Source organism: Vicugna pacos, chromosome 1, assembly GCF_048564905.1.
Source record: "Vicugna pacos chromosome 1, VicPac4, whole genome shotgun sequence".
Classification (NCBI taxonomy): domain Eukaryota; kingdom Metazoa; phylum Chordata; class Mammalia; order Artiodactyla; family Camelidae; genus Vicugna; species Vicugna pacos.
In genome coordinates, this window is record NC_132987.1 from 63855025 (window position 1) to 63881092 (window position 26068).

Consider the following 26068-nt stretch of genomic DNA (forward strand, 5'->3'; position numbering starts at 1 on the left):
ATTCAGTGATTCTTTAGATTTATGCACATATTTATTATTATTCTTGTTCAGTATTTCATTTTGCATCTTATAGCTTTCATCTAGGATTGCTTTTCCCCTACTTGAAATAAATTCTCCATAATTTCCTTTACTGGAGATAATTAACTCAAATTTGACTGAAAATGTTTCTATTTTGAAAGAGTCTCAAGATAGTTTTGCCGTGTATACAATCCTAGTCTTTTCTGTCAGCACTTGAAAATACTTACATACTGTCTTTTGGCTTGCATTGTTGCTATTGAGAAGTCAACTGTTAGTCTGTCACCTTCTGTAGGTGATTTGCCATTTATTTCCTCTCGTTTTTAAGACCTAGTGTTTGTAATTTTCTGCACTTTCACTATGATATGAGTTTATATGTTTTTTTGATTTAGCCTCCTAAGGATTTTTTGGGCATCCTTAGTCTGAAGAGTCATACTTTTTATCACTTCTGAAAAATTCTTAGCCATTATCTTTTTGAATATTGCCATTTCTTCTTTTTCTTGCATCTTCTAGAAATCCAATTAGATATATATGTTGGACTTTCTCACTGACTTCCTTGTCTCTTCACCCTGTTTTCATATTTGCTATCTTTTCATATCATTTCTGCAGTCTCTTGTCATTTGTCTTGTAATTTTTAATTCTCTTTAGCCATATCTGATTGGCTGTTGAGTTTCCTAATTTTAATATTTTTTTTCATTTCTAGAATCTCCATTTAAATTTCTTTCAAAAATTTTGGCCATTATTTATAGCCTCTTTTTCTCTCATTTTCAATTTCTTCATATTTATTTTCGTGGAATTTTATATACTTACATTCTTTGTCTGATAATTCTAGTAGTTGAAGTCTTTACTCATCTAGTTTACTGACTTTTGTCCACAGATGCCTTATTTTCTTTATTTTGTGATTTTTGACTGTGATCTCTTATTCTTTAGGATTTTATCAGTAAATAATAAAATTGGATTGAAGGTATGTTCGTCTAGAGAGGATTCACATTTATTTCTGCCAAGTACCCAGAGGCACTGTACACCAGGACCACTTTTTCTTCCGCATTAACAGGATGTGTGTGTGTGTGCGCACGCGTGTGCATATATGTGTGGTTTGAGATGTATTTTACATGCCATAAAATTTACCCTTTTAAAGTACAGTCAGTCATACTTTGGAAATATTGTGGGTATAATTCCAGACCACTGCAATAAAACAAGTATCACCATAAAGCACAGAAGTTTTTTGGTTTCCCAGTGCATATAAAAGTTATGTTTACACTATACTGTAGTGTGTTAAGTGTGCAATAGCATTATATTAAAAAAAAACAAAACAGTGTACATACCTTAGTTTAAAATAATGCTGTTGGGAAAATGGTGCCAATAGACTTGCTTGACACAGGGTTGCCACAAACCTTGAATTTGTAAAAAGTGCAATATCTGTGAAGCACTATAAAGTGAGGCACAATAAAACAAGGTATGCTTGTATATAATTTAGTGGGGGTTTTTAGTGTATTCATAAGGTTCACTACAACTTTTAAATACATCCTTGGCTTGAGGTTTAGACCACACAGGTGCTGTGAATTTGTGCTGCACACCCACACGAGGGCCAGCTTTATGGTTACAAATCCTTGAGGGGGAGTTATTTTTCTTTCACCTAAAACCATGGTTGAAGGGCCAGATTTCTTGCTGTCTTCTTCTGCAAGGCAGTTTTGTTTCTTTTTGCCTTATACCCAAGGTATAGCCCTAGTCCCAACTTCATACAAGAGTTTCCTCTCAGACTCCTTCCTTAAGAGTTTTGTCTCCTATCTCCTGCATCCCTGTGGTCATCAGAACAGAAGTTCAAGGTCACTGAGCAGGTGCCCCAGGGCAGCTGGCAGCTTTGGAGTTAGTTCATCTCTCTGAATTCCAGCTCCTGGTTCATTTTTGACCTCACAAGATTTGATTGTCAACTTAGCAATGCATTTAAGAAATATTTTTTTAAAAAACATTTTATTCAGCAGTTTTAGTTGTTGCTGGTGGCAGGGTTATTCAGTATACTGCAGGACTATTGTCTGCCTTTGAGTTTTGTTTATAGTATGCATTTTTTCTTTTTTCCATTTTTAGTCAACCCTCCAGGGAGAGAGCATGGTTCAGTGCTAGCCATGTCCTATCTTCCTGTGGCCATTCTTTTCCTTTTCAAGACTGCAGTGGAATTCTTTGAGCTGACTGGGGTTTGGGACATCCACCCTTTGTTCCCTGAAGAAGGGGTCGTGGATGCTTCCAGAGGCCCAGCCATGCTCACCAACGGCCAAATCTCACACTCATCTTAAGGCTGTAACAGAGCTAAATTCATTTCCTTCCCTTTGCTCATGGCTTACCAGCTTTGGGGTGTGGGCTTTGAGTCCCTTCTGCCTCCCACAATCACTTTTATCTGGTTTCTTCTGAGAATAACTTCTCTCATTGTGCCAAGTTGACTAAGAGGGTAGAGAGGGCATCCTCAAATCCGCCCCCCCCCCTTGGGAGGTGAACTTGCCTTTGTAGCTCAGATAGGAAGAACAAAGGGAACCTGACACGTGGGTCACTCACTGCTGTCCACCACCGCAGAGTCCCGGGTTGAGCTTGTGGACTTGGTGGCTGCCCTGGGAACACCCCTCCACATTCCCATTTCTAGCCAAGTGTGGGCCTTGCTTGTCTGGGGCTGGGCCCCAGAGGAGCCTGGTGCCTGGGCCACTCCCTCCTCTTTTAGGAAGCTTCTGTTAATTATCACTTACAGGAAACAGAATAGGAAGCCTGAAAACAGTAGTTCTCAAGGGATGTGGGGGAGGAAGTGAGGCCCTTAGGAAAGTTTGTCAGAATCTCTTTACGGAAGAATTTGTAATCACCTCCCCTCTAACTCCAGTAAGTGAGCCACTGCTTCAGGTGGAAGTGGACCAGAGTGGGACAGTGTTGAGAACCATTGCTCTAGATCTGCACTGTCCAATGTGGCAGCCGCTAGCCACATGTGGCTCTTGTGCTCTTGAAGTGTGGCCAGCAAAATACTCACTGGATTTTAAAGATTTAATACCAAAAAAGAATGCAAAATATCTGAATAATTTTTCTATCGATTATATATTGAAGTGTTACTAGTTTGAATATATTGGGGTAAATAAAATATTTATTTAAATGTTTATTAAAATTAACTTTTCCTGGTTTGGGTTTTTTTATTGTTGTTGTTGTTTTAACTTTCTAAAATGTGGCTACTACAAAATTTGAAGTTACAGAGGCTGAGGGTATAGCTCAGTAGTAGAGCACGTGCTTAGCATGAATGAGGTCCTGGGTTTAGTCCCCAGTACCTCCATTAAAAAATTTGAAGTTACATATGTGGCTTGCATTTGTGGCTTACTTTATACATCTCTTGGATAGGGCTGATCTAGAAGATAACTTGTTCCTTTTGAGATTGTGCGTGTGTCTCTGTGTGTGTGAGTGATATTTTGGGTTGAACTGTAGGTTCTGCCTGCAGCCCCTACTGGTCCAATTGTTGGCCATTGTTGCCTGACTCACATAGATAGGAGTGACTTCATTCATCCCCACAGCGCTTTCCCAATGCAGCCCCCGATCCTAAGCAGAAAGAAAAATATCATTCTCAAATGGGGAAAATGAATTGGGTTTTTCAAGGAGCCATGTAATCAGCAATAACTTCAAGTGGTCCTTGTCCTCATCATTGCTTTTTCTAGAAACTCATCAAACACTGTGCCCCACAATTAGTACATGTATGCCATATTCTCTCCCATATTAGTTTGGATATGCAGGGTAACAGCTCTGCAAATGCTGTGGTTTTTTTGGCATTATCTTTCAGGGGCTGGCACCCCCAGGGATGGCCTGGCTCTGGCTTCCAAGCTTTGGCCAGGCCATGTGCAGACTTCTCCAGAGCAACAGGGCAGCCTTCTCTGGTTGGCCCTGGGCGTCCCACCCACCTACCCTGCCTTGAGAGATGGCAATACCACAGACGGTTTCCTCGGCGCCCACTTTCAGCCCCAGCTTTAACTTCATCCTCACCACATTTTTGCTAATGCCCTCTTTGTCACCATCTTGGGCGGTATGGAAGTAAATGAGCACTTAAATAAATTTTCTTTTCTTTTCTTTTCTTCCTTCCTTCCTTCCTTCCTTCCTCCCTCCCTCCCTCCCTTCCTTCCTCCCTCCCTCCCTCCCTCCCTTTCTTTCTTTCTTTCTTTCTTTCTTTCTTTCTTTCTTTCTTTCTTTCTTTCTTTCTTTCTTTCTTTCTTTCTTTCTTTCTGAAGTATAGTCAGTTTACAATGTCGTGCCAATTAAATAGATTTTCTAACTAACAGAAATACCTTCCTAATTTATAAACTTCAAGTAACAGTCCATACTAACAGGCAACATTTCCTCCATACCCCTGGACTAGAAGTGAGGGAGAACAGGGGGATTTGCTCCAACACTCCTCTCTGGTACTTCATCCTCCAGCGGAGCACAACTGAGAGCTGATGCTTGGGCAGGGAACAGGACCTCCCATGCAAAGCGGGATGAACAAGAGCACCTGCCTCTGAATCGTGCAAGGACAAAATGAATGCGTGCACGTCGAGCATTAGATCAGTGCTTGCACGCACACGTCTACAATTGCTATTATTATTTTAATAAAATGAGATCACGCTATATATTCTATTTGAAGCCTGTTGTTTTAACTCAATAATACCTGTAGAATATCTTTATTTTGTTTTATAACATCCTTTTAATGACCTCAGAGAATCATTTCATATGGATATACTACAACTGGTTTAATTGATCTCCTGCTATAGGATTTTTAACTTCCTTTTCTCTTCTCTTCTTTTTCTTTCCCTTTTCTTTCTTTTCCTCTTCCTTCCTTCCTTTCTTTCTCTTTCTTTTTTCCTCCCTTCCTTCCTTCCTTTTTCCCTTCCTTCCTTCCTTCTCTACTGTTGTAAACAATGGTGCAGTGACCATCTAGGCAGCTAAATCTTTGTTCCCATTCTTATTTCCTTAGGATAAATTCAAAGAAAATGAAATTACTTCATCAAAACTATTTACATTACTAAGGTTTAGCAACATTGCCAAATCCTTCCCATGTTTTTGCAGAATTGTGCATGTCCCACCTCCTGCCTACAAGAGTAGGTGTCAGGATTAAGAGCTGCCAGCTGTGTTCTCCTACCACCCAGAAAGCACAGTTCACAACCCTGGTGCTTACGAAGTGGTTCCTGCCTTCTGCTCACACCTGGGCTCTGTCCCACACACCCTCTCTGAACCTGCCCACGTTCCTCTGTTCAAGTGACCTTCCCTGAGCTCCACGCTGATATCTTTCTATCAATTTCATCACTTCTTCTACTTGTAGTGAAATTTAATTCTATATAATACTGGTGCTTCATAATTTCTTCCACTGGATTGCAAGATTAATTACTGCTGGAGAAAAAGAAAGGTGAGATTATTCTATTTGAATCCACTTCTCTACTGATAAATCTGCTCACGTACCTTTTCCTGAAGGTTTGCTTCTCTTTTCCAAAGCCAGCAAGGCCTCACTGATCCATTCTCCTACCATTTCAGCTGCTGCAGGGAACCACTGGCCAGAAGGCAACACTGAACCCCACATAGAAAACATCACCTTTGATCAGAATCAAGTGGACTTTTCAACAGTGGTCTCCAAAGAAGGTGTGATGGTTCAGACCCCCAGAAAGAGGCATGCTTCTTCAGATGCGCCAGAAAACTTCACTCCACAAACTGAAACGGCAGCTGCTAGAGGAAGAAATGACTCTTCAAGGACAACAAATTTCACCATTTCCCCTGTTGGGGCTGAGAGATCCACAGCTCTGACTTCCCAGAGCATCACCTTAGGTGAGTGTGTGCTGATGGTGCTCATTTCAAGCATGCATGTCCAGTCCCAGAGGACAGAACTTCGGCCAGTCTTTGCCTTCCCCCATCCCAAGTCACAGTGCCCAGCCAATCGTCTTGGGCTGGGGTGGACCAGACCTGTGCCTTGGGTTCCACCTGTGGCTCACTGTGGTTAATTGAGTTGTAACTATAGATGCACAGATGGGGGTGCAGATTTGCTGAGGGGCCTGACCAGTCCTGGGGAATCTATGTTCCATGGCCAGGCTGAATCTGCGCAGCTTTGGCGGCCCTGCCACACGCTGCAGCCTCATAGGCACTGGGTTTGGCGGACTGCGTGGCTGTGTGGCTCAGATGGCTGTTCTTGCCCCAGTCTGCACAGCTCGGTGGTTTGCCATTTTTAGCAAAGGATTGCACAGTGGAGCTGGAGCTGGTTGAGCAAGATTTGATTGAAGAAGGGAAGACAAAGAAAGCCAGCACCAACTAGGTCTCCATACCAACATGTCTTATCTCTCAATTCTCACGGCAAGCCCATGAGTTAACATTACTCTTATTCTTGGAATTTGGAGACTGAAGCTAGAGAAATTAATCAAGCCAACGTGTGCAGGGCAAACAGCTAACAGGTATCAGAGCTGGGATTTGAGCCTAAGTCTGTGTGTCTGATCGAGGTGGGAGGGGTGGCTGAGGAGTGGGATGTCCAGACCATGTGAACAAAGATACAGAGGAAAGGAGAGAAGCGTGGCCTCTTTGTGGGGAAGATGTAAGTGACACATACAGGAGAGTAGCAGCCGGTGGAACAGTCATGGGGGTGGGCTTAGGCACAATAGTGGAGGACTTTGAAAACCAGGCAGTTTAGACTTGCTGTGGTGGGAAGAGTCCCTGAAGGTTTTTGAACAAGGCAGTGATTGCATTAAAGTGAATTTGGGGAGGGTTCACCTGGCAGGTAGGTATAAGATGTCTGGGGTGGAGGGAACCTAGAGTCAGGGGGACCCCCAGGCAGACACAGAAATCCAGGTGCTAAAATATGGCCTAGTGGCCTCAGGGATGGAGAGGAAGGGGTTGGTAAAGACGCTTCACAAAGGATAATTGATACAACTTGGTAATGGCCTAAAAGTCGAGGATGAAGCCATCAAAGATGGCTGCATGGTTGCATGCCCTAGGGGCAGGAGGTCTGGTTGGGGGACTCAGTTCTGTAAAGAGTATTTTAAGTATGTTAAGTTCCATTCACGAATGATGGATACAGAGCTTAGAAACTGCACATAGTGCTGCCTGGGTTTGTTGGTCATCCAGACATTGGAAACTTTGTGTTAAAATCGAGTGAATTCTGGGACCGCTTTGTGGACTGTGACTGATGAGTCACGCCGGTCAGACGCCGACCTCCGATTCTATATCGGCTCATACTTAGCTTCATCGTGCCCCTTTCCTGATAATTTTACCACAAAATGCAGAGTCTTTGTGAGATCTGAAAACAGTCCTTGTTTTGGCTTGTGGTCTCTCATTCAGGAGGCCATTTTTTATAGAATGAACAATTGCTTCCACTTTCTTCTCGTGTCTGTCTATCTTAGAGAGGTCAGAGGTGAGCCCGCTCCAAGATTATTCAGACATTGGGAAGTCTGCTGGTGGAATTTTAATTGTTGCTGTCTGCTTTCAGCCTTGGGAGGGCGTCCCCCGCCATCCAGCAGTGCAGGGTCAGAAGGCAGAACTGCCCCTTCTCACACGGAAAGCAGCACGTCCTGGGGCTCCCCAGCGAGGGGGCAGGGGCTCCCAGAAGCAATGACTCTGCACACCCAAGTGGTGGCCACTTCGGTTGTGAGCCAGTCCTCTCTTCCTGCTGTGGATGTGGGAGAAGAGACCACGCTCCCCAGGCAGAGAAATTCCTCAAGACCAGAGCAATCCTGGCTGCCTTTCTCCAGGACACCGGTTTACTCCCCTCCCTCCAGCAGTCCCACACGTAAGTACTCCTGTCCCAGCTCAACACGCTGAAGTCACTCAGAATAGAAGTACATTGCCCTGGATAGCTGGCTGGTTACACACTTGTCACAGGGGCTAAGGGGAAAAGTCATTAAGCCCCAGTGCAAAAATGTTGGAGGTAAAAATGCAACCCACACAATTGATCTCAGTGTTGAAGTTCATCTTTAAAGCATGTTTCCTTTATAAGGAAGAAAGTGACAGTTGGTTTGTTGGCTGCTCTAGGCCGTTCTGTCCACCGAGCCCTGCTTCCCCCCTCATCCCCCACCCTCCTACACACAAGTCTGAGTGTGGTAGGTGTGTGTTCTTGCACAAGAGGCCATGTTCTGGGGTGACTGAAATGATGATCATTGTGTCCTTTGATGAGGAGTTATATTTGTATTTCTTCGTTATTACAAAAATGTTTCTTTCAATGGCAAAGATGACATAGATGTACATTTTTCTGGGCATCATTTCAAAAAAACCATAGATGCAGGTGTTTACAAGGTCACAGCAATGGAGCACATTCCAGCCCTTGCTCATCAGTCCAGTGTCCCCACAGATGTTCCATCTCCACCAAGCTTATTGTCAACCTCTGATCCTCCGTACCATACACCCCGTCACACTACATTATCTAAGCTCCTACCCAGACAGACTGTCATCATCTTGAGGACATGGGTTGTGTCTGCTACTCTCTCGTCCCACAACAAGGTGCAGTTGATGAGTAAGGGGATGAGCATGTGCCCACGCGTCACAGGCTCTTCCAGCCACAGACCAGTCCTGGAAGCTCTGCCCACCCTGTCTCTTCTCCCAGCTTGTACTCCACGTCTGTGTGCTGCCTGTGTTCTCACCCCTGTGCTGCGGGGAGCAGGACAGCGAGGGCTGGAAATATTCCTGGGAAACAGTGGTTAGGTGGCTTCAGAAACTGCCATTTCAAAATTTTCATAGATCAGAGGGTTTTAGAAGTACTTTGCAAGATTAGGGGTTCAGGTTTATGTCATCAAAGCAAAAACCGGACCCAGAGGTCCTTTTGGTAATGCCTGTTTAAAGCAGCCAGTTCCCCTTCCATATACTCTGTATATGGTTTCCTGCCAACACGGATGTATATAATTTATGATTCATATTTTTAGGAGATGGCTTTTTAAGATTATTCTTAAACATTGGTTAGATTGGGTCAGAGCTACCATCCTTTCCAGCTTCAAAGTCTGTGGTTCAGTGGTTTACAACCAACTTTACTAAATGGTGGAAAGGAAGCATCTTCTAGGAAGCTACCCTTGATTCTGGTCGGGGTCATTTAATATTTACACTTTAAACCTGGCCCACTACTGTGGTGTGTATACTGTGGTGCATCTGAGAATTGTTCTGTGTTTCCAGCTGGTGGCCTTGACTCTAGTCACTTATATTTTTTAACATTAAGAAAGTAATTGGCCCTCAAATTTTTGAGCCTTCATCCTTCTTGTACCTTTTACTTTTTGAAGAGTTCTCCCATATCATTCCTCTTCCTCAAGTCTTTCACTGAGCATTTCTCTCCCTTCTTAGTGAACTGGGTGTTCTGTGCTGGGTAGAGTCCCACCCTCCCTGTTAGATACTGGAGGGGGCTTTGGGTGCTGGTGAATGAAGGGATAGCCAGGCATCCAGGAACACCTGGATCTAGCCTGCCAGCCTCCCCTCCTCCCTGTGGGGTGGCAAAGGGGATGTGCACGAGGACCTGAAGCCACGTGGGAAACGAAGCTTTGCTTTATTTGTAAGGCTGGGCTAGTCCCTGCTAACCTGCTGACCAGAGCTCTGGTGTGCCTCCTACTGCCCCTGAAATCTAAATCTCAAGATTCACAGGATCCAGGAGCACTAGGCACGCAGGCTAAGAGCACTGGCAGGACTTGCCAGAGGCAGACCCAGAGGCACCCAGCCCAGCTGGATTCTCCGTAGAACCAAAGCCAGGAGAGAGTCTAGCAGGCCGTGTGGTGACACTTGGCCACTGCATCCACTAGCAAATGTGGCCCAGTGGAAGTCCTGGCACTGAGACCAGTCAGATGAGTGATGGTCCTCACTGGGTGAGCACTAGGATGGTCAGCCAGGAGCCCAGCTGATCCTAAAGATCCTTTCTAGTTCTAGCATCTGCTGTTTGAACATGTCAGCCTGCGTATCCTGTGCCTCCATTCACTCTTCACTCTGATGCACAGAAACATACAAGCAGTGCAATGTCTTCTGAGGCTCAGGTAGTTAGGGGTCACCTGCTTCCACAAATAAATCACATGCCAATAAGTGTATGTGTTAAGGCAGGTACAGGCCCAGAGAGCTAAATCAGATTTTTAAAAAGAGGTCAGAAGCCACTGGGAACTGTTTGCTTGCTGTTTTACATCTTTGCTGCTTCACAGCCTTCTATTCTATTAATACTTTCTATAATGACCATATACTATTAGACCATTAAGGGGAAAGTAAGTAGTAAAGCAGCTAACAGGGAAAAAAGCTCTCTTTTGAAGATGAAGAGAGATATGTGTACATTGAATTATGTGAGAGCGGCTACAATTGAGCACTAAATTTAGTGCTGAGTTTCCTGGAAACCAGGGCACAAAGGGAAACCGGGTGGGGCATGATATTGTCAGATAAAGTGAGCGCACAGCTTCATCCATAGGCCTCAGTGTTTGGGGGGCAGTACTTCTAAGAGGAATACTCTTGTAAGAAATGTTAATGATCATAACAGAAAATGCCTTCAGCTGCTGTTTTGTGGAAATTGTGCTAATGTTCTTTGAAAGGTGATATTTTATGTCGATTCTCAATAGGAGCTGGGGGTGTGATAATGGATCTCAACTCAGAAAATATTTCTGTGGGTAGCTAGCTAATGTGGTCCAGGTAAATTGCTTTATGGTGACTTCGCTTTGTAAAGGACGTGAGTATAAATAACTCAGAAGACTGTAGATTTAGCGTATCTTTCCCAAATATCAGCTGCTTCAGCCAGATTTTTGGCAAGTTCTGGACAGCAGCCAAGCCAAGGCTGAGCAGTGCGATGCCTGCCTGAGGTTCCAGTATGTTGTGTTGTGATTGGAGCGTGACCCACATAATTTTATCAGAGGAACAGGCGTTCTTTTTACCTCCTATCATAAAGATTAGAGAAATCTGCTTGTTTCTGCTCGCAAATAGATGGTCTTCCCATTTTTGAATGGCTGCTTCAAGGGTAGAAATGAGCAAGGAAGGGCAATTATTAAATAATCAGTAGTGCCGATCTGCTGATTAGAAACGTGGTATATTTCCCCCCAAGTATATTTAGCAGGTGCTCATTTAGTAACATAAGTGGTGATTGTAGATTAGTTTGACCAAGCATTTTCTCCTTTTATTAAGGGGCACCAGCTCTACAGAAGTGTTCACACTGCTCTGTAGCTTTACTGTGAGGATTGAGTCAGATTAAGCATGTAAAGGACTTAGCACAATATATAGAGGTGTGTATAAAGTAGTGGCACATCGTAACTGGTCAGTAAACGGCAGCTTTTACTAATGATGATGATGAGATGGTGAAGCAGTGTTCCATGGGGCCCTCTCAGGTCAGGAAAAACCTGGCCATCTTCCTTTTGTGACCTTCAGCAATTGTGACTTTTCTGATTGTATTTCTGTGGCCATTGCTTTGCTCGACAGGCATTCAGGCTAAGTCCAATAGAGCCACCACTGTGCATTGAATCGATGAAATAATACAATTTTCTGGGAACAAGTGTTTTAAAAGAGTGCCCAGCAGTCAGTGGGGCTGTTGGTGGATATAGATGATGACTCTAATGAATTTAGGCCTGATGCTAAGTGGCTGAGGGAGGGTTTGGGCATGTCTGTGTTATGCTTTCCTTTTTTTTAAGTCCTGAAGATTTTTTTGTTCTTGTGTTGAAATAGAGGTGGGTTTAGGTAGGCTGAAACCATTTTTGTGTCCAGGTTTTTCTATTCCTTTATTTTAGTTACTAGCTCTATGGATTTCCTGTATCTTCCATGTCTCCAGGAAGGTCCAGTGACCAGAGCTGTGGGCTGTGTTCTAGGTACAGCTGGTTCAATGGTTTTGCACAAAAGTAAGAGGGACCTTTTTGTTTCCTGTACCTTCTCCCTCTCTATATATATTTAATATTTATTTGTGCTTTTGGTTATGACTGCATATTGGACTGGTCTTCAAGAAACCATTTATAATGAGAACCTTCTTCTTCCCTTTTCTGGGTCATAATTAACAGTTTGAAGCCTTTCATTTTATAGGTATGGAAAGTACTTACTTTTTTTTGGCTTTGAAAAAAACAGCACTCTTTCTTCTTGCTTTTGGATCTTGCTCACTCACCAAGCTTTTTTTTGTGTAGTCTATTCCTGTTTGGAATGAGGATGTTAAGTGCCCTTCTGAAGGTCACTTCTCAGGGTGTCCTTTGGAAAGTTCTTTGTCCGGGAGACTTTGTGGGCAAGCCACTGTACTTCTGCAGAGCAGACTGCGCGTTTTGACCAATGGTGTAGAATTCAGTTCCTGAGGTTCTCGACAGTTAACCCAGTGTCTGCCACGCATTTCATCAGAAAAACTGCTCCCAACCTGGTTTCCTTGACCTCCTAGGGGACCACTGTCATAGTATGTGGGCTCGGGGGCCAGTCTCCAAAGCCTAATGAGGTGACTACAATAATGGAGCCTGTTGCTTTTGGGTGGAATGAAATCAAATCATTGGAGTAATAATGAGTGTCTCCTGTTGATTAGAAGCTCTGTTCCACAATAAATGCAGCTCGGTAACAGTCTTTCAAAACGTAAGGTTTATGATGGCCTTGGGCTGGGCAATAATAAAGAAGCCTTGATGGTGATAGAGCTGGAATTACTGTTCTAGGCCAGCATTTTTCCGGCTGGGGTCTGAGAGCCGTAGGCCTCCACGGTGGTGACCTGGGGACCAGGCACCCTACAATGGACCCACTTTTATTCAGTTTTATGTATAGGTTTTAATCTGTAACAGCATTTGAACAAAAGGGTTACCCTGCTAAAACAAAACAAAACAAAGCAAAAACCCGTACTGTAACACAATGATCTGTCCTATATAAGCTGTAAGGTGGAATTCAAAAGCAGAAGGTTTGTTTCCTCTGTAAAAATCAATGCAGATCATGTCTAGAGGCTTTCTCCTGTCTTCCTTCTAGCCTGATCTGAAGCTTCTTGTACTCGATGAAGGACCGCAGGCTTCTCCACTTAGCTCTGTGAGGACTAGCGCTAGTGAGGAGAGGGCGAATGCACATATCACATGGGTTTCTCTAGTAGGTCCACGTTTATCTACATCCATCTTTCAAAATATAATTAACATTAGCTGTCTCCAGATACACCCCTGATGAGTCTTGAAGCTTATTTTCTTCTGTTTCAGCTTCTGAAAGCACAGAGGATTTAAACAATTCCACTGCTCTCCCAAGCATCTCGGTCAGTGGGACAGGGAGTGTGCAGGTTGCCACCATGTTCCCCAACGGTGCCCCAAGGATGCTCCAGTCTTTAAGCGTCAGTCTGGGACCTCCACCTGAGACAGAGCATTTCTCTGAGGACTCTGAAACTGCTGCAACTTCAGCATCAGTTCATTCTTCACCCTCTGGGGCAGACTTAAGAAGAAACGGTGGAGAAATCGGGAGCCTGGGGGAGAGGAAACTCATTGAGCCATCCACAGAAAATGGATTTGGCCTCACATCTTCTGAGGTCTCAGTGGTGCTTTTGCAAAATGATTCCCTAAGTAAGTCTTCGATCTTTATTTGATTTATTATGAACATTTTTAAATTGTCGAATTTTCTCAAGTAATCACTTAAAGACCATTTGCAGTCTCTAGAAAAAAAAAAGCCTGTGTTCTTGGGTAACACCGTCTCCTTTATCTGGTATACCCCATTAGCTCACTTGATTTTCCTTATGACAACACTGTGAAATTAGTCAAGCAGACATCATTCTTCCTGCTTTCTTGTAGAGAGGAAACAGGCTCAGCGAGTTTGAGCAGTGGGTGCATGCTCACCCAGCTCCTTCACGCAGCGCTGAGACCCAGGCTCGGAGCTCCCGCTGCTGATGGATCTCGTCACCTGCAGTGTCACCTTCACACTGAGAGCTGGCCCGCTCTCTAACGCTAGCTTCAGCTATCTCATGTGCAGATCACCTTCATACATAAACTATAAATATATTTACAAATATATAAAACATATACATCTATTCCCCAAATTCAGGGTTTTAGTATACCCTTATAGTTTTTTTGTTTGCTCTACTTGAAAATTTGAATAATCTTTATTAATAGTACAACCATCCTAGAAAAATGCTCTGAGGACTCTATTTGGGCACGTCGTGTTTGATGGACATAGCAACATACTCATTCCCACATACTCACCCATGTTTTGGAGGAAAGAGAATAAACCCCTCAAGCCTGTAAGTTGCTCTGCTACTTTGCACATGCAGTTTATTTTATTTTGAGAGGGAGGAGGTAATTAGGTTTATTTATTTACTTATCTACTTTAATGGAGGTGCTGGGGGTTGAACCCAGGACCTTGTGCATGCTAGGCATGCACTCTTCTAGTGAGCTATTCCCTCCCCCTGCACATGGTGTTTAAAAGCTTCCGTATTCACCATCTTTTATTTTTGGCATTGCTCTCTTCCTGACACTGAAGAGTTTTGAAATAATAACTTAGAACATGAAAGTGCATGTCAGGTTACACATTTAGGAAATACTACGTAAGGTCCTTGCAAAGGGAACCTTCTCTTAGGGAAGACTTGCGCCTCGGTTGTGGAGGGATCTCCCTGATGTCCACATCATGGCCTTTTCTCTCTGACACTTTTCAGCCTCAGGAGGACACCAGCTTGCCAGCCGCTCTGAGGCAGGGAGTAGAAGCCCTGTGTCTCAGACTGAGACTGCGCCTCAGCCAGCCCCGTCGGTCAGAGGGGGACAGAGCACGGCCCACTGGTCCTCCACCAACCGAGGGACGTTCACAGATGTGACCAGAAGTGTTACTTCCCATCCTCAAGTTGTGAACTCTTCAGTTTGGAGCCAGTTCTCGGCCTCTGCCCCACAGTCTAGAGGAAGTGACACAGCGCTGGGTGACAGGAGTTCCTCTGAGCCGGCCACCGAGTCCTTGTCTTCATCTTCGTCTTCCTCAGAAAGCCTGGACTCCTGGGCACCACATGGGGAACGCTGGAGTGAGTCCCTACTTCACAGAGCCGCACCCCACTGAAGGGAGGGGGGCCTACCAGGCCAGGGCCTTCTGCAGCATTAATGAAACAGCTCCTGCAGGCCCCTCATTATTCCCAGGCCTTCCTTCCAGCTGTTGATACACCTATAGCAGTATATCCCCATTGTTTCTGTTATGTCTCCAAGATGCTGCTGTGGCCGTCTGTCCCTCCCATGCACAGCTCAGGGACTTCTCTGTCTGTGTCCTTCCGCTCCCTACAGCCCACCCTGCACGCCCACACCTGCCTCAATCACACAGCTTCTGGAAGGTGAAAATATCACCTACTGAAGTGTACAGTTCGGTGGTATATTCGCAAAGTTGGGCAATCGTCACTGCTATCTAATTCCAGAACATTTCCTCACACCAAAAAGAAACCCTGTGCTGGTCTCTTTCCATTCTCTCCTCTCCCCAGCCTCTGACAACCATGAATTTACTTTTTGTCTCTATGGACCTGCTCTTCTAGACAAGTCTTATAAATGGAATCATACAGTATATGGCCTTCTTTTTTTTCCACTTAGTGTAGTGTTTCCAAGGTTCATCTGTGTTGTGGCACGTAGCAGTGCTTCATCCCTTTGTATGGCCAAGTAACGCTCCGTTGTATGGATGCAGCACATTTGGTTTATGCTTTTGTGGATCGCTGGATGTGTGGGTTGGCCCCACCTTTTGGCTATTATGAACAGTACTGTTGTGAACATTCAGGTACAAGTTTTTGTATGCCCGTATGTCTTCAAATCTCTTACAGAGAGATTTGAACTGTTTTCTGAAGTGGCTGCACCATTTTTTATTCCTATCAGCAAATACAAAGGTTCTAGTTCCTCAGCATTTTTACCACCGCTTGTCCAGCTTTTCGGATTCTAGCCATCCTAGTGGGTGCGAAGTGGTATCGCAAGTGGCTTTGATTTGCAGTTTTCCCAGGCTTACTAATGATGTTGAGCATCTTTTCTTGTGCTCACTCACCATCTGTATATCTTCTTTGGAAAAGTCTATTTAGATCTTTTGACCACTATTTTAAATTGGGTTATTTAGCTTTCTTTCACTGAATTGTAAGAGGCAGTATATATTCTGGATACGAGTCCTGTAGCAGATACACCATTTGCAGACAGTTTTTCTCCCATTCAGTAGGTGGTCTTTTCACTTTCTTGATGTTACCGTCTGCATCACAAAATTTTCTAAGTTTGATGAAGTCCAATTTATCAATTTGAGAAAGATTTTCCTTCGATGTTCCTTTTTAATAATGTTTTTGGGTAGTTTTAAAAAATAATTCTCAGCAGCCTTAGCAATGTAAATTGTATATTGACCGAAGCAAAAATGCAGTAACTTCTCATTTAAGCATATAATAGGTTTAAATTCTTATCTCTCCACCACTAATGACAGAAGCTCTATCTCCCCCACTGAAGCATCCTGACTGATGAGGAAAATCAGCACTTATTACTACTGATGTGACGTGGAAAAGCATATGCTGCGTCATGAAAGAATACCACACGTATGGGTGGAGGGTGTTTGTGCATGGAAAGCACGTTATCTGTCTTCTAGACAAAAGGAACCCTCTTCCACCCTACCACGCTGGGGTTCAGAATTTTTACCTTCTCAGATCAGAAGCATAGGTTCGAAGGCTTTCCTTCTGTCTCTTCAGTACTCTTCACTCTGCAGTCAGTGTGCAGTGCGGTTGTGTGGAAAATGTGGTCTCAGTGTGAGTGGACCTTGGAGTTCAGTTATGAAGCACTAAATAAGGAATAGCCTCATTCCTGAAACCATCTCACTCTGGGTTAACATCATGCTTTCTCACTTCTCCTTGGAATCTCTCCAAGCGGACTGACTCTGCCATCCAGCTTTTCAGAGTTCTTGGTTCATTCGTTTTTCCGGGTTCAGGTGCAGCCTCTCTGTTTCAGGTCATGACTCTGCGAAGTCTGTCAGCCTAACAGGGTTATTGGCCTAAGTTTTGTGTAACGGAGCCTGTCCTCTCTGCCAGGGAAGTTGTGCTCAGGGGTGCTCGACTCTCCAGCCTCTCCTGGCGGACTTTCCATGGGTCTTCAGCCTGGGTCAGATCACATCCTGACTGGGTGCTGGCTCTCTCAGTGCCGCCCAGGTCACTGTGTCCCTGTCCCCATGCTCATTCCTGCCTGTCCATCAGTGCAAACCTACCATGAAGTGACCTTACCTCTCACTCAGCTTTACATCCGTTTTCCAGAAACATAGGTCCATGGGGTATCAAGGACTAGTCTGGTCTGGGAATAGGAATAAGAATCAGGAAAGAGCCTGTTTTTCTCATTAGAGCCAGATTATGAAGTATTTAGGCCAAGGATAATTGGACTGCATTTCCATCGTTTCTGAAAAGGATGGTTTGTTTGATAATTTAATAGACTAACCTAAGATTCTTTAAGTTTATAGCATAAAACATACCCAAGGAAGGAGGAGAAGGGTATTTATTCATGTGTCACCTGTTGCATCCCCACCAAGGAAATAAAACAAATACATTAAAAAAACAAAATGAAACAAAAGCCAAGCCCACCTGTAACCTCCAAACACAATGCCATTTCTCACTGGTATGCTCAGGCAAAGGCCTCCACGGTAGAATGACAGGCCCTGAGTCAGGTCCTGGTTCGCTGGTCCCACCAGGAGGTAAAGCCTACGGGGGGATAGCGGCCTCCCTCCCAGGGACTAGTCAGGTCTAAAGCCCCACCCAGCAGGGTTGTCAGTCTATTGCCCACTGTTCACCTCCCCCGCTGCCACCTCGTTTCCCTGACATAAACTCTATTTATTATGTATCACAGAGCAGAAATACAGTATTGATCCTGTTCTCTGAAGTTATAAACCTTTGCATAAATCCAGGCCACCTGGGCAGATACGCTGATCCCGCAGTGCCTCCTGAGCTTTCAGTCACTGATGCATCTGCAGGGGCGTCACACATTTTGGTTTTTCACCTCGTCAGTTTCAGATAGACCCTGAGCAAGAGTGGGGACACGTTCTGGCTAACCCAGTCCAACTCTACCCCTGCACTGACCGGCCTTCCCCTTCTCAATCCTCTTGCAGCCACTGAGGACAGTCCCGAGCTGGCAGTCAGGCCCGAAGCAGAGGATTGGACTTCGGAGGGGGCGTCCGAAGCCCACGCTCACAGCCCGCACACTTGGGCCACTCTCATTGGAGTCGGAGAGCGCACACTGCGGTCTGTCACCAACCGGAGCACGGCTTCTGAGCTTGTGTGGCTCTGGGCGGCGGAGACCACGCCCAGGGAGACGACCACGCCCAGGGAGGCCACGCCCAGGGAGACGACCTCTCCCAGGGAGACCACGCCCAGAGAGACCACGCCCAGGGAGACCTCGCCCAGGGAGACGACCTCGCCCAGGGAGGCCACGCCCAGGGAGACGACCTCTCCCAGGGAGACCACGCCCAGAGAGACCACGCCCAGGGAGACCTCGCCCAGGGAGACGACCTCTCCCAGGGAGACCACGCCCAGAGAGACCACGCCCAGGGAGACCTCGCCCAGGGAGACGACCTCTCCCAGGGAGACCACGCCCAGAGAGACCACGCCCAGGGAGACCACTCCCAGGGAGACGACCTCTCCCAGGGAGACCACGCCCAGAGAGACCACGCCCAGAGAGACCTCGCCCAGGGAGACCACGCCCAGGGAGACGACCTCTCCCAGGGAGACCACGCCCAGAGAGACCACGCCCAGAGAGACCTCGCCCAGGGAGACCTCGCCCAGGGAGACCACGCCCAGGGAGACGACCTCTCCCAGGGAGACCACGCCCAGAGAGACCACGCCCAGGGAGACCTCGCCCAGGGAGACCTCGCCCAGGGAGACAGAGAGCGCCACTCAGCCCGGGAACGTGACCGCGACCGGTGACGGCCACCTGGCCTCGGGGTCTCTGGCGGCCTCGCGTGCCCTCGGAGGTGACGGGCAGGATCTCTATCTACATTCCCTCAGCTCATGTGTCTGTTTGCAGCCCTAGAATGATTTGCGTTCTCCCTCAGCCCAGAAAGTCGTAAGCCTTCCAAGCTGTCTGTGAGGAGAGCTTTCTGGGCTCCCCCACCGCCCCCGCACATCCTCCCACACACTTGCCCCAGGCGTTTGCGGCGTTGTCTGCCAGGATGTTGGCAGTGAAGGGGCCCAGCCGCGTTGTGGCTAAGGCCAATCTCCTGGGAAAGAAATATCTCATTATCCAGAATGGAAAGTTGGGAGGGTTTTCCTTTTCCCATTTAGGCATAACAATTGTTCTATTTGAGGTCTTAAGAGCTTTTCAGATACTAATTTGCTTTTATCAAAAAAGGCATGTGAAAGGAATTTGGTCCTGTTCCCTATTTTTCAGCCCCTGGCCCCACTTTGCTTTTATTACCGTTTGCATTGCTGCCTCTGTGCTTCTCACAGGAGGGCAGGTCTACTCACTGTAGATCCAGACCCTTCCTGCCTTCCAATACTGTCTCTATTAAGCGTGCTCACCTTTGAAAGCCACCTCTCCAAAGAAAGCATTTCACCCCCAAGCGTTCATAGATAGGAGACTAAAAGTCTGTCTCAGAGTGCAGGTTTGGCAGGTATTTGTTTAGTTGACCTAACTTTAGGTTTTCCCTTTGCAGTCACTGGAATTGGCTACGATCAGGTGGGAGGCACAGATGTTGAACACAGGAGTTCCAGCGACCACACCGACCACACCTATGTTTCAGCTACATTCACCAAAGGAGAACGGACGCTATTGTCCATTGCAGACAACAGCTCATCCTCTGACCTGAGGGAGAGTTCGACCTTTTCTGTTAAGATCTCAAACTCTTCACATTTAGATTCTTCTTCCTCTTCTCAGGCTCAGAGTGAAAGAAGTCACGTCTCATCCCACGAAGGGGAATCTGCTCAGCCTTCCACTGAGTCACTGGTTCTGCGCACAACCAACCTTCTGTCCTACACAGCCACCGTTAGTGAACCACGGAACACGCTGGTTCCTCTGAACGCTTATGCTAAACCTGACCCATCACCCTCTTCGTCAGGGCTGCCTGGACTCCAGCCCTCTGTGTCACAGTCCTACCACGCATTCCCGTCAGCCTTGACAGCAGCCAGGGCCTCCACTCATCCACAGCAGTCCATGCCTGATGCGCCCACACGTGTGTCTTCCTTACCAGCCTCTTCACCAGCATCACTGACGGCATCCACCCCTTCTTCGCCGTCTGTCTTACAAACAGTCCTCCCACCTACATCTTCTACCCTGGTCCTGCCTAGGGCCAGGGACGCTCCTGTGACTTCAGTTCAGATGTCGACAGTGGCATCATCCATGGAAGTGCTCCCCAGTAGTCAAACAGCAGAGCCTAAGAACCAGAGCAGCCCACACCTCGAGAAAATCATTACGGAATCAAAGCCACCACACCTGGAGGCTCTGCCCATGGAGGCCACAGAAGCTGTCACAGTGAGGTCTACTCTGGGGCTCCCCTTGGCCCCGGCCTTAACAGAGGCCTCCAATGAACAAACCCTTCCAGCCACAAGCACCAGTTTAGCCCAAACGTCTCCAGCTGTGGCAGCCACCACTCTCCAGGCCTCTCATCCCCCAGTGCCCAGCCCCAGCCCCACATCAAGCACAACAGCTCAGATGGGTGGCCGCACAGCAGTACAGACGGTGGTTGGAAAACAGTTCCTACCAACCAGTCCCGAAATTCTTGTGGTACAAGTCTCAACTGAAGGTGCTGTCACCACAGAGAGGAGCCAGGTGCTCATAGATGCTACCACCAGATCAGTCCCCGTAACCATCGCCCCCACATCAACAAAAGAATTGACCACAGAGCTTGGCCTTACAGAAGAGTATAGCCCAGCTTCACATTTCCTGAGAACATCTCCCCAAACCACACACGTTTCTACGGTAGAAGTGGTGACTCCTAAGTTGACCACCTCCGCCACTCAGAGCCGCACCCAGTCACCCGCAGGACCGCCATCTCCAGCCTCAGGTAGAACAGGTCACACAAGCACACAGCTGCTCGGGGCTTGGGTTCACACCGACGTGTGGTGGTGGCTTGTATCTGTTTTGTGAGCTTAAATACTTTCAGTTGAAGCACTTAAAACAGAAAAGAATCTCATAGTGGCAGTTTTCTCACCCCTAAGTAACATAATGCTTCCTGAAGGAAGAGGAAAAAATGCCCCCTGTTGTGTGTACTGTAGCTTGTGATGTCCCCGTCACTGCAAGAACTTTTCAGGCATGCCTTTATCGCTAACAAGGCCAAGTCGGGTAGTGATGTGGAATTGAAGGGTGGAAAAACTGGAGTCAGGAATCTCAAGGTGGCCTGAGACAGAGAGAGAGTAGGTGCCTGCTCCCAGGTCAGAGCCCAAAGCCTCTGAGTTAGTCAGCCGGCTTCCCGGGCACCAGGGAAACTTACCTTGATCCAGGGAAGCCCAGGCTCCTTGGCCTCCCTAAGATTATGATGCTGGCTGATAAATGCAGGTGAGGGAATGTGTTCCATGAGAGAACGATGAACTGACCTTTTCCCATAGTGACCATGTGACCAGGGCTCTTGACCTTGCACTTGAGGTTACACATCTTTATATGCATGTTGAAGTTGCTGGGACAAGGGAAATAAAGCCCTCCACGTGCTTCTTTATCACTTAAGAAAAGGGAGAAGGAAATAGGATGTTGTCTTCTTTGATGTCATGGTCAAAACTGTACATTTGGCTTGTCCAGACCCAGGAAAGGAAAACTGCTATTGGCAAAGGGGTGGCAGGGAGACTGAAGGGAAGAGGGAAAAAGAGATACTTTGTAGTGGCTGGAGCGCGGAGCTCAGTTGGAGGCAGAGTTCCAGTTAGCCAGCCATCACCCAACTGGGGGCTGGAGAGCCGTAGACCAGGCCCACAGCATCCCTGTAGAGCCCTGATGCATCAGTGCCCTCTGGGTGCGAGTGGTCTGAGCACTGCCGGGAAATGGGAGGCAACTTCTGGCAAATTTGGGATCCCGGCTTCAGGACTCACAGCCTTCATATCCAGAAGGCAAATACATTCCAATACCTGGTGGAATATAATTCACAAGTCTCCGTTAAAGCCGATTATGGCCATTGCAGTGGTAGCTATAGGCGAGTATTAGAAGCATCCTTACTGGAGATGTTAAGTCTTTTGTGACTGTCTGTGGGTGCAGCGTTGGGATATATAGGTGCTATGCTTACACAGGTGACCTTAGGTATATTTAAGTAGTGATGAAGGACAGGGACACCATCTTCAAATTTAGCCCATCTGTCTTCAGGGTTCCTCTTTTGGAGTTAGGACTCTTGACTACGGCACCTTTTTCTCATTCTGCCGCTGATTTTTCTCCTTGGAGATGATTTTTTTTAATGTTGTGGATTTTGGCTTTTCTAAGTGTGAGTCAGAAACCTTTATTAGGCAGGTATTATAATAACCGCAGCATGATAATGCCGGTTATACAGACCAAAACAGGGAGTTGCGGTCACTGCCCCTGGGAGCCAGGAGTCCAGGGTGACAGTGGAGCCTGTGCATAGTTAGGGCCGGGATGATCAGATGGGCTCACTGTCACACTGCTAAAGAGGGGGTTTCGAAGTGCTACTGTTACGGAAATGACAGGCCAGCCAAGAAACAAGCACCACTCGGAGGGTTGGAGTACTCAGATTTATTATGCCGGCGGGCTCAGAGGGGCTTCTGCTCCGAAGCTCTGAGCACCTCCAAGACGTGCACATGAGGTTTTTATAGGGTTAATTACAAGTATGGGCTATTAGCCAATAAGGCTCAAACAACAAAAAACAAGGAATCAGTACACTGAAGCTTATCAATTTGGAACAGATCACGTTACTGACACTTGTTGAGCTTGGATTTATGAGTTAGCTTGTTAGCCCAGTAAACTGACAATAACTTTAGATTTACAAATTAGCCCAGCAGAACTCAGATCAGTAATCCGACACTTGTTGCACTTAGATTTGTGACTTAGCTTGTTAGCCTAGCTGGGCTTTTCCTTCACACTGCCTCCAGTCATTGTTCTGAATGACTGCACGGTATATGGAGGTCCAGTTACATTTTGAGATTGGGAAAGAAGAAAACTTGGAGCAGGGAGGATGGTTGATCACGAACCACTTCCCCCTTAATGTGTGTCTTAAATTCACACTGATTCAAGTAGAATTTGTTACATATCACAAGGCAATGTAATCCTCATTCCCGAGCTGAGGGGCCTATAAGCATCTGGATTTGAACCAGTTCTTGTGTTCGGAGATCCAACCGTCTAACACGTGTGTGTGTGTGTGCACAAGCCGGTGCCGTATCCAGTCCCAATGCATCTCTTCTGCACCCTAGAGACCTATTCTGTTTTAGAGGTGTGGCCTTTCAGGGTAAGTAAACAGAAATAAGCAAGAATCAAACATTAGCTGGGAGGATTAAACATTTGCCTAGAGCTGCCTTTCCCTTTCCTGTATGATTAACTGCTTTATTCCTGAAATGTGTTTTCAGTTAACAGCTGTGCCACTAACCCTTGTCTTCATGATGGGAAATGCATCATGGACTCCACCAGCCGTGGGTACCGATGTCTGTGCTCACCTTCCTGGCAAGGGGATGACTGCAGTGTGGGTAAGAGGAAATGTAACCTGCCGTGGTCTACAGTACAGTATCACACTGAGATGGGCGGTAAACTCCTTCTTCCTCCAAAATGTAGGGGAGTAAGATCTTTAATACCCTGCTCACTTGGAAGTTAGAATGCGTACATGCTGTCTGCAGAGTAATGTCAGACTGTGGCATTGACAGGCCTTCAAGACCTGGCTCCCTTCTGTGGGTCCCCTTCACTCTGGCCACACCAGACCACTTGGCCATCCCCAAAACCCACAGCCTCCTTACCCACCCCCTTTCCTGCTCCTGGCCTTCACTGTGCTGGTGCCTCAGCCTAGAATCTTCCCCACCCACATCTGCTATTAAAATCCCTCCGGTCTTAGTCCAGATGTTATTTGAAACAGTACTTAATTCTCCCTTCCATCCAAATCGCTGCTTTCTCTGTGCTTTCAAATCTTGCCCTGTATTTGTAGTTACCTGTATCCTTGGCTGCCCCCATCCTCAGTAGACTGGTAGTTTCTTGAGAACAAGGGTCGTGTCCACTAGTCTCGGGGCCCTACCAACCCTGGTGCCATTTGGCCCTTAGCAAGTGCCCCCCGTACTAAATTATGGCTTTGCCATCTGCTGCAGATTCAGCATGGCCTTGTGTTCTCTCCTTGCAGACGTGAATGAGTGCCTCTCAAGCCCCTGCCCACCCCTGGCCGTGTGCAACAATACTCAGGGATCCTTCACCTGCAGATGCCCAGTGGGGTATCAGCTGGAAAAAGGGATATGCAATTTGGGTAAGAGAATTCATCTATCTTGGAATTTTGTCTGTGTCACAGTGTATTTTGCAAAATAACATTTACTGGTTTTCTCTTTAATCAAAATCAATATTTGTCCAAGGTGTAAATTTAAGGAATACAGAAGGAGTAAAAGACGCTGCCTATTATTCTACCACTCAGAGATATAGCACCTTATTTGCAATCTTTTTTAGTGTATTTTTCATATAGTGGAAGTCGTGTGGTATTTGTACAAACTCTATATCTTAAACATTTTCTGAGGTTATTAAAAATATTATACAAACTTTGTAGTGACTGCATAAATATACCATCATTTATGCATAACATTATTTGCTCAACCATCCCATCCCACAGTTAGGAAGAAAAAATATTAAAAGGATTTTTTTTTTAAATTTAATTATATTATTTTTTGAGGAGGTAATTAGGTTTGCTTATTTATTTATTTTTTAGAGGAGGTACTGGAGATTGAACCCAGGACACGTGCAGCTAAGCATGTGCTCTGCCGCTTGAGCTGTACCTTCCCCCTTCAAAAGGATGTTCTACCCAATGAGTTAAAAAAAAACATTTTAGAGAGAGAAAAAAGAAAATAAAACCCTGATTATCCTATCACATTCACACACTCTTTATTTTTAAAAATGATCTTCAATAAAACCAGAAGGAAAAACAGTCTTCATGTTCTTGTCCACAGGCTGATACATTTTTACAAAGCTCCTGCCATCATTGTATCATGCAGTTTGTTATGTTTTGTTCCCTGATTTAATAGATTCATGAAGCTGGTTGGTTTTAGATATAATCTGCATTTTACAGGTTGAAAAGCAAAAAGCAAACCAAATGAAAACCAAGGCTTTGACAAGGTGCTCAGTGGCCCAGCTTATACAGCTGCTTGGCGAGAGGCCAGGTTTGCGGCCCGCCGTTTCTCCATCACGCGGTAACGTGTTCTTCGGAGGAGCTTTCTTGCACACAGGGTATATTCCCTGTGCCTGGTGTGTCAGGGTGCTGAGTTCAATGCAGAACTTGAGGAAGAAATTAGAAGTGAGGAACGCAGAGTTATCTAAGCTGGTTAAGGGAGCTGGTGGGTACAGTGACTCAATTTGGAATCACCTAAAATTGCCCAGTATGATACTTAACACAGAAAAAGTGCTTGGTGAATAGTTTTTTGAGAGAACTAGTGTCTGTGTCCTTTGCAAGTGTTATTTGCATGACTCCCTATTGCCCATAGGCTGAGGGGAATCATCAGAATTTTTAAGAAGCTGGTGTCAAATGACAAAACTAACTAAAGCAATTTGGTGATGAGTCTGATGTCCTTTATTCAAGGGAAAACACTCCATGGGCCAGGGGAGTACAGCTCTCACAACCAGTGGAGCCCTCTCCCTGAGCACCTTTGGGCAAGAGCGAGTTTTATAGAGCGGAGAGGCAGCAATGCAGGAGCAGGGCATGATTGGCTAGGGTTGCATCTCGGACCTTGTTTAGAAAGATGGAGGAACAGGAGAGGGGTATAAAGCCCAGAGCTGGCTTTGCTGCTGGGGATTGGCTGACCAAGGGGAGCATCTACAGGACCTTGAGGGTTCAGTTGGCTTTCAGGACACCCCAGGCAGGACGGTGCCATCTGGGGCCTAGAGATGTATTTCTACGGTTGGTACCCTAGCGAAGTAGTGGTAGAATTTTGAAAATTGTTTCAAATACAAGGATCAAATTTAAGAGAGGAAGATTTGGGAATATATACATCAGTCAAAGTCAAGAAGTCTTCATACTCTAATAGTTAATTGCATTTAGTTACACCCTGTAAGGAATAAGCCAGGAGTTTTCCGTTTAAGAATGGAGACAATGGAAATGATTTTATTTGGAAGCGATGTGAAAAGTACACTTG

The 26068-nt window shown here is 45.9% G+C and overlaps 1 protein-coding gene across 2 annotated transcripts in view; it reads left to right on the forward strand.

The window, feature by feature from the left end:
- The window catches only part of HEG1 (heart development protein with EGF like domains 1), an 83418-nt gene that overhangs the window by 20528 nt on the left and 36822 nt on the right, over positions 1 to 26068 (forward strand). For both annotated transcript variants that reach the window (XM_072963919.1, XM_072963920.1), the window contains exons 2-9: positions 5530 to 5817; positions 7463 to 7762; positions 13098 to 13451; positions 14534 to 14887; positions 17950 to 18810; positions 19492 to 20838; positions 23327 to 23443; positions 24082 to 24201. In XM_072963919.1, coding sequence (XP_072820020.1) covers positions 5530 to 5817; positions 7463 to 7762; positions 13098 to 13451; positions 14534 to 14887; positions 17950 to 18810; positions 19492 to 20838; positions 23327 to 23443; positions 24082 to 24201 — 3741 coding nt within the window. The remainder of the gene's footprint in view (positions 1 to 5529; positions 5818 to 7462; positions 7763 to 13097; positions 13452 to 14533; positions 14888 to 17949; positions 18811 to 19491; positions 20839 to 23326; positions 23444 to 24081; positions 24202 to 26068) is intronic.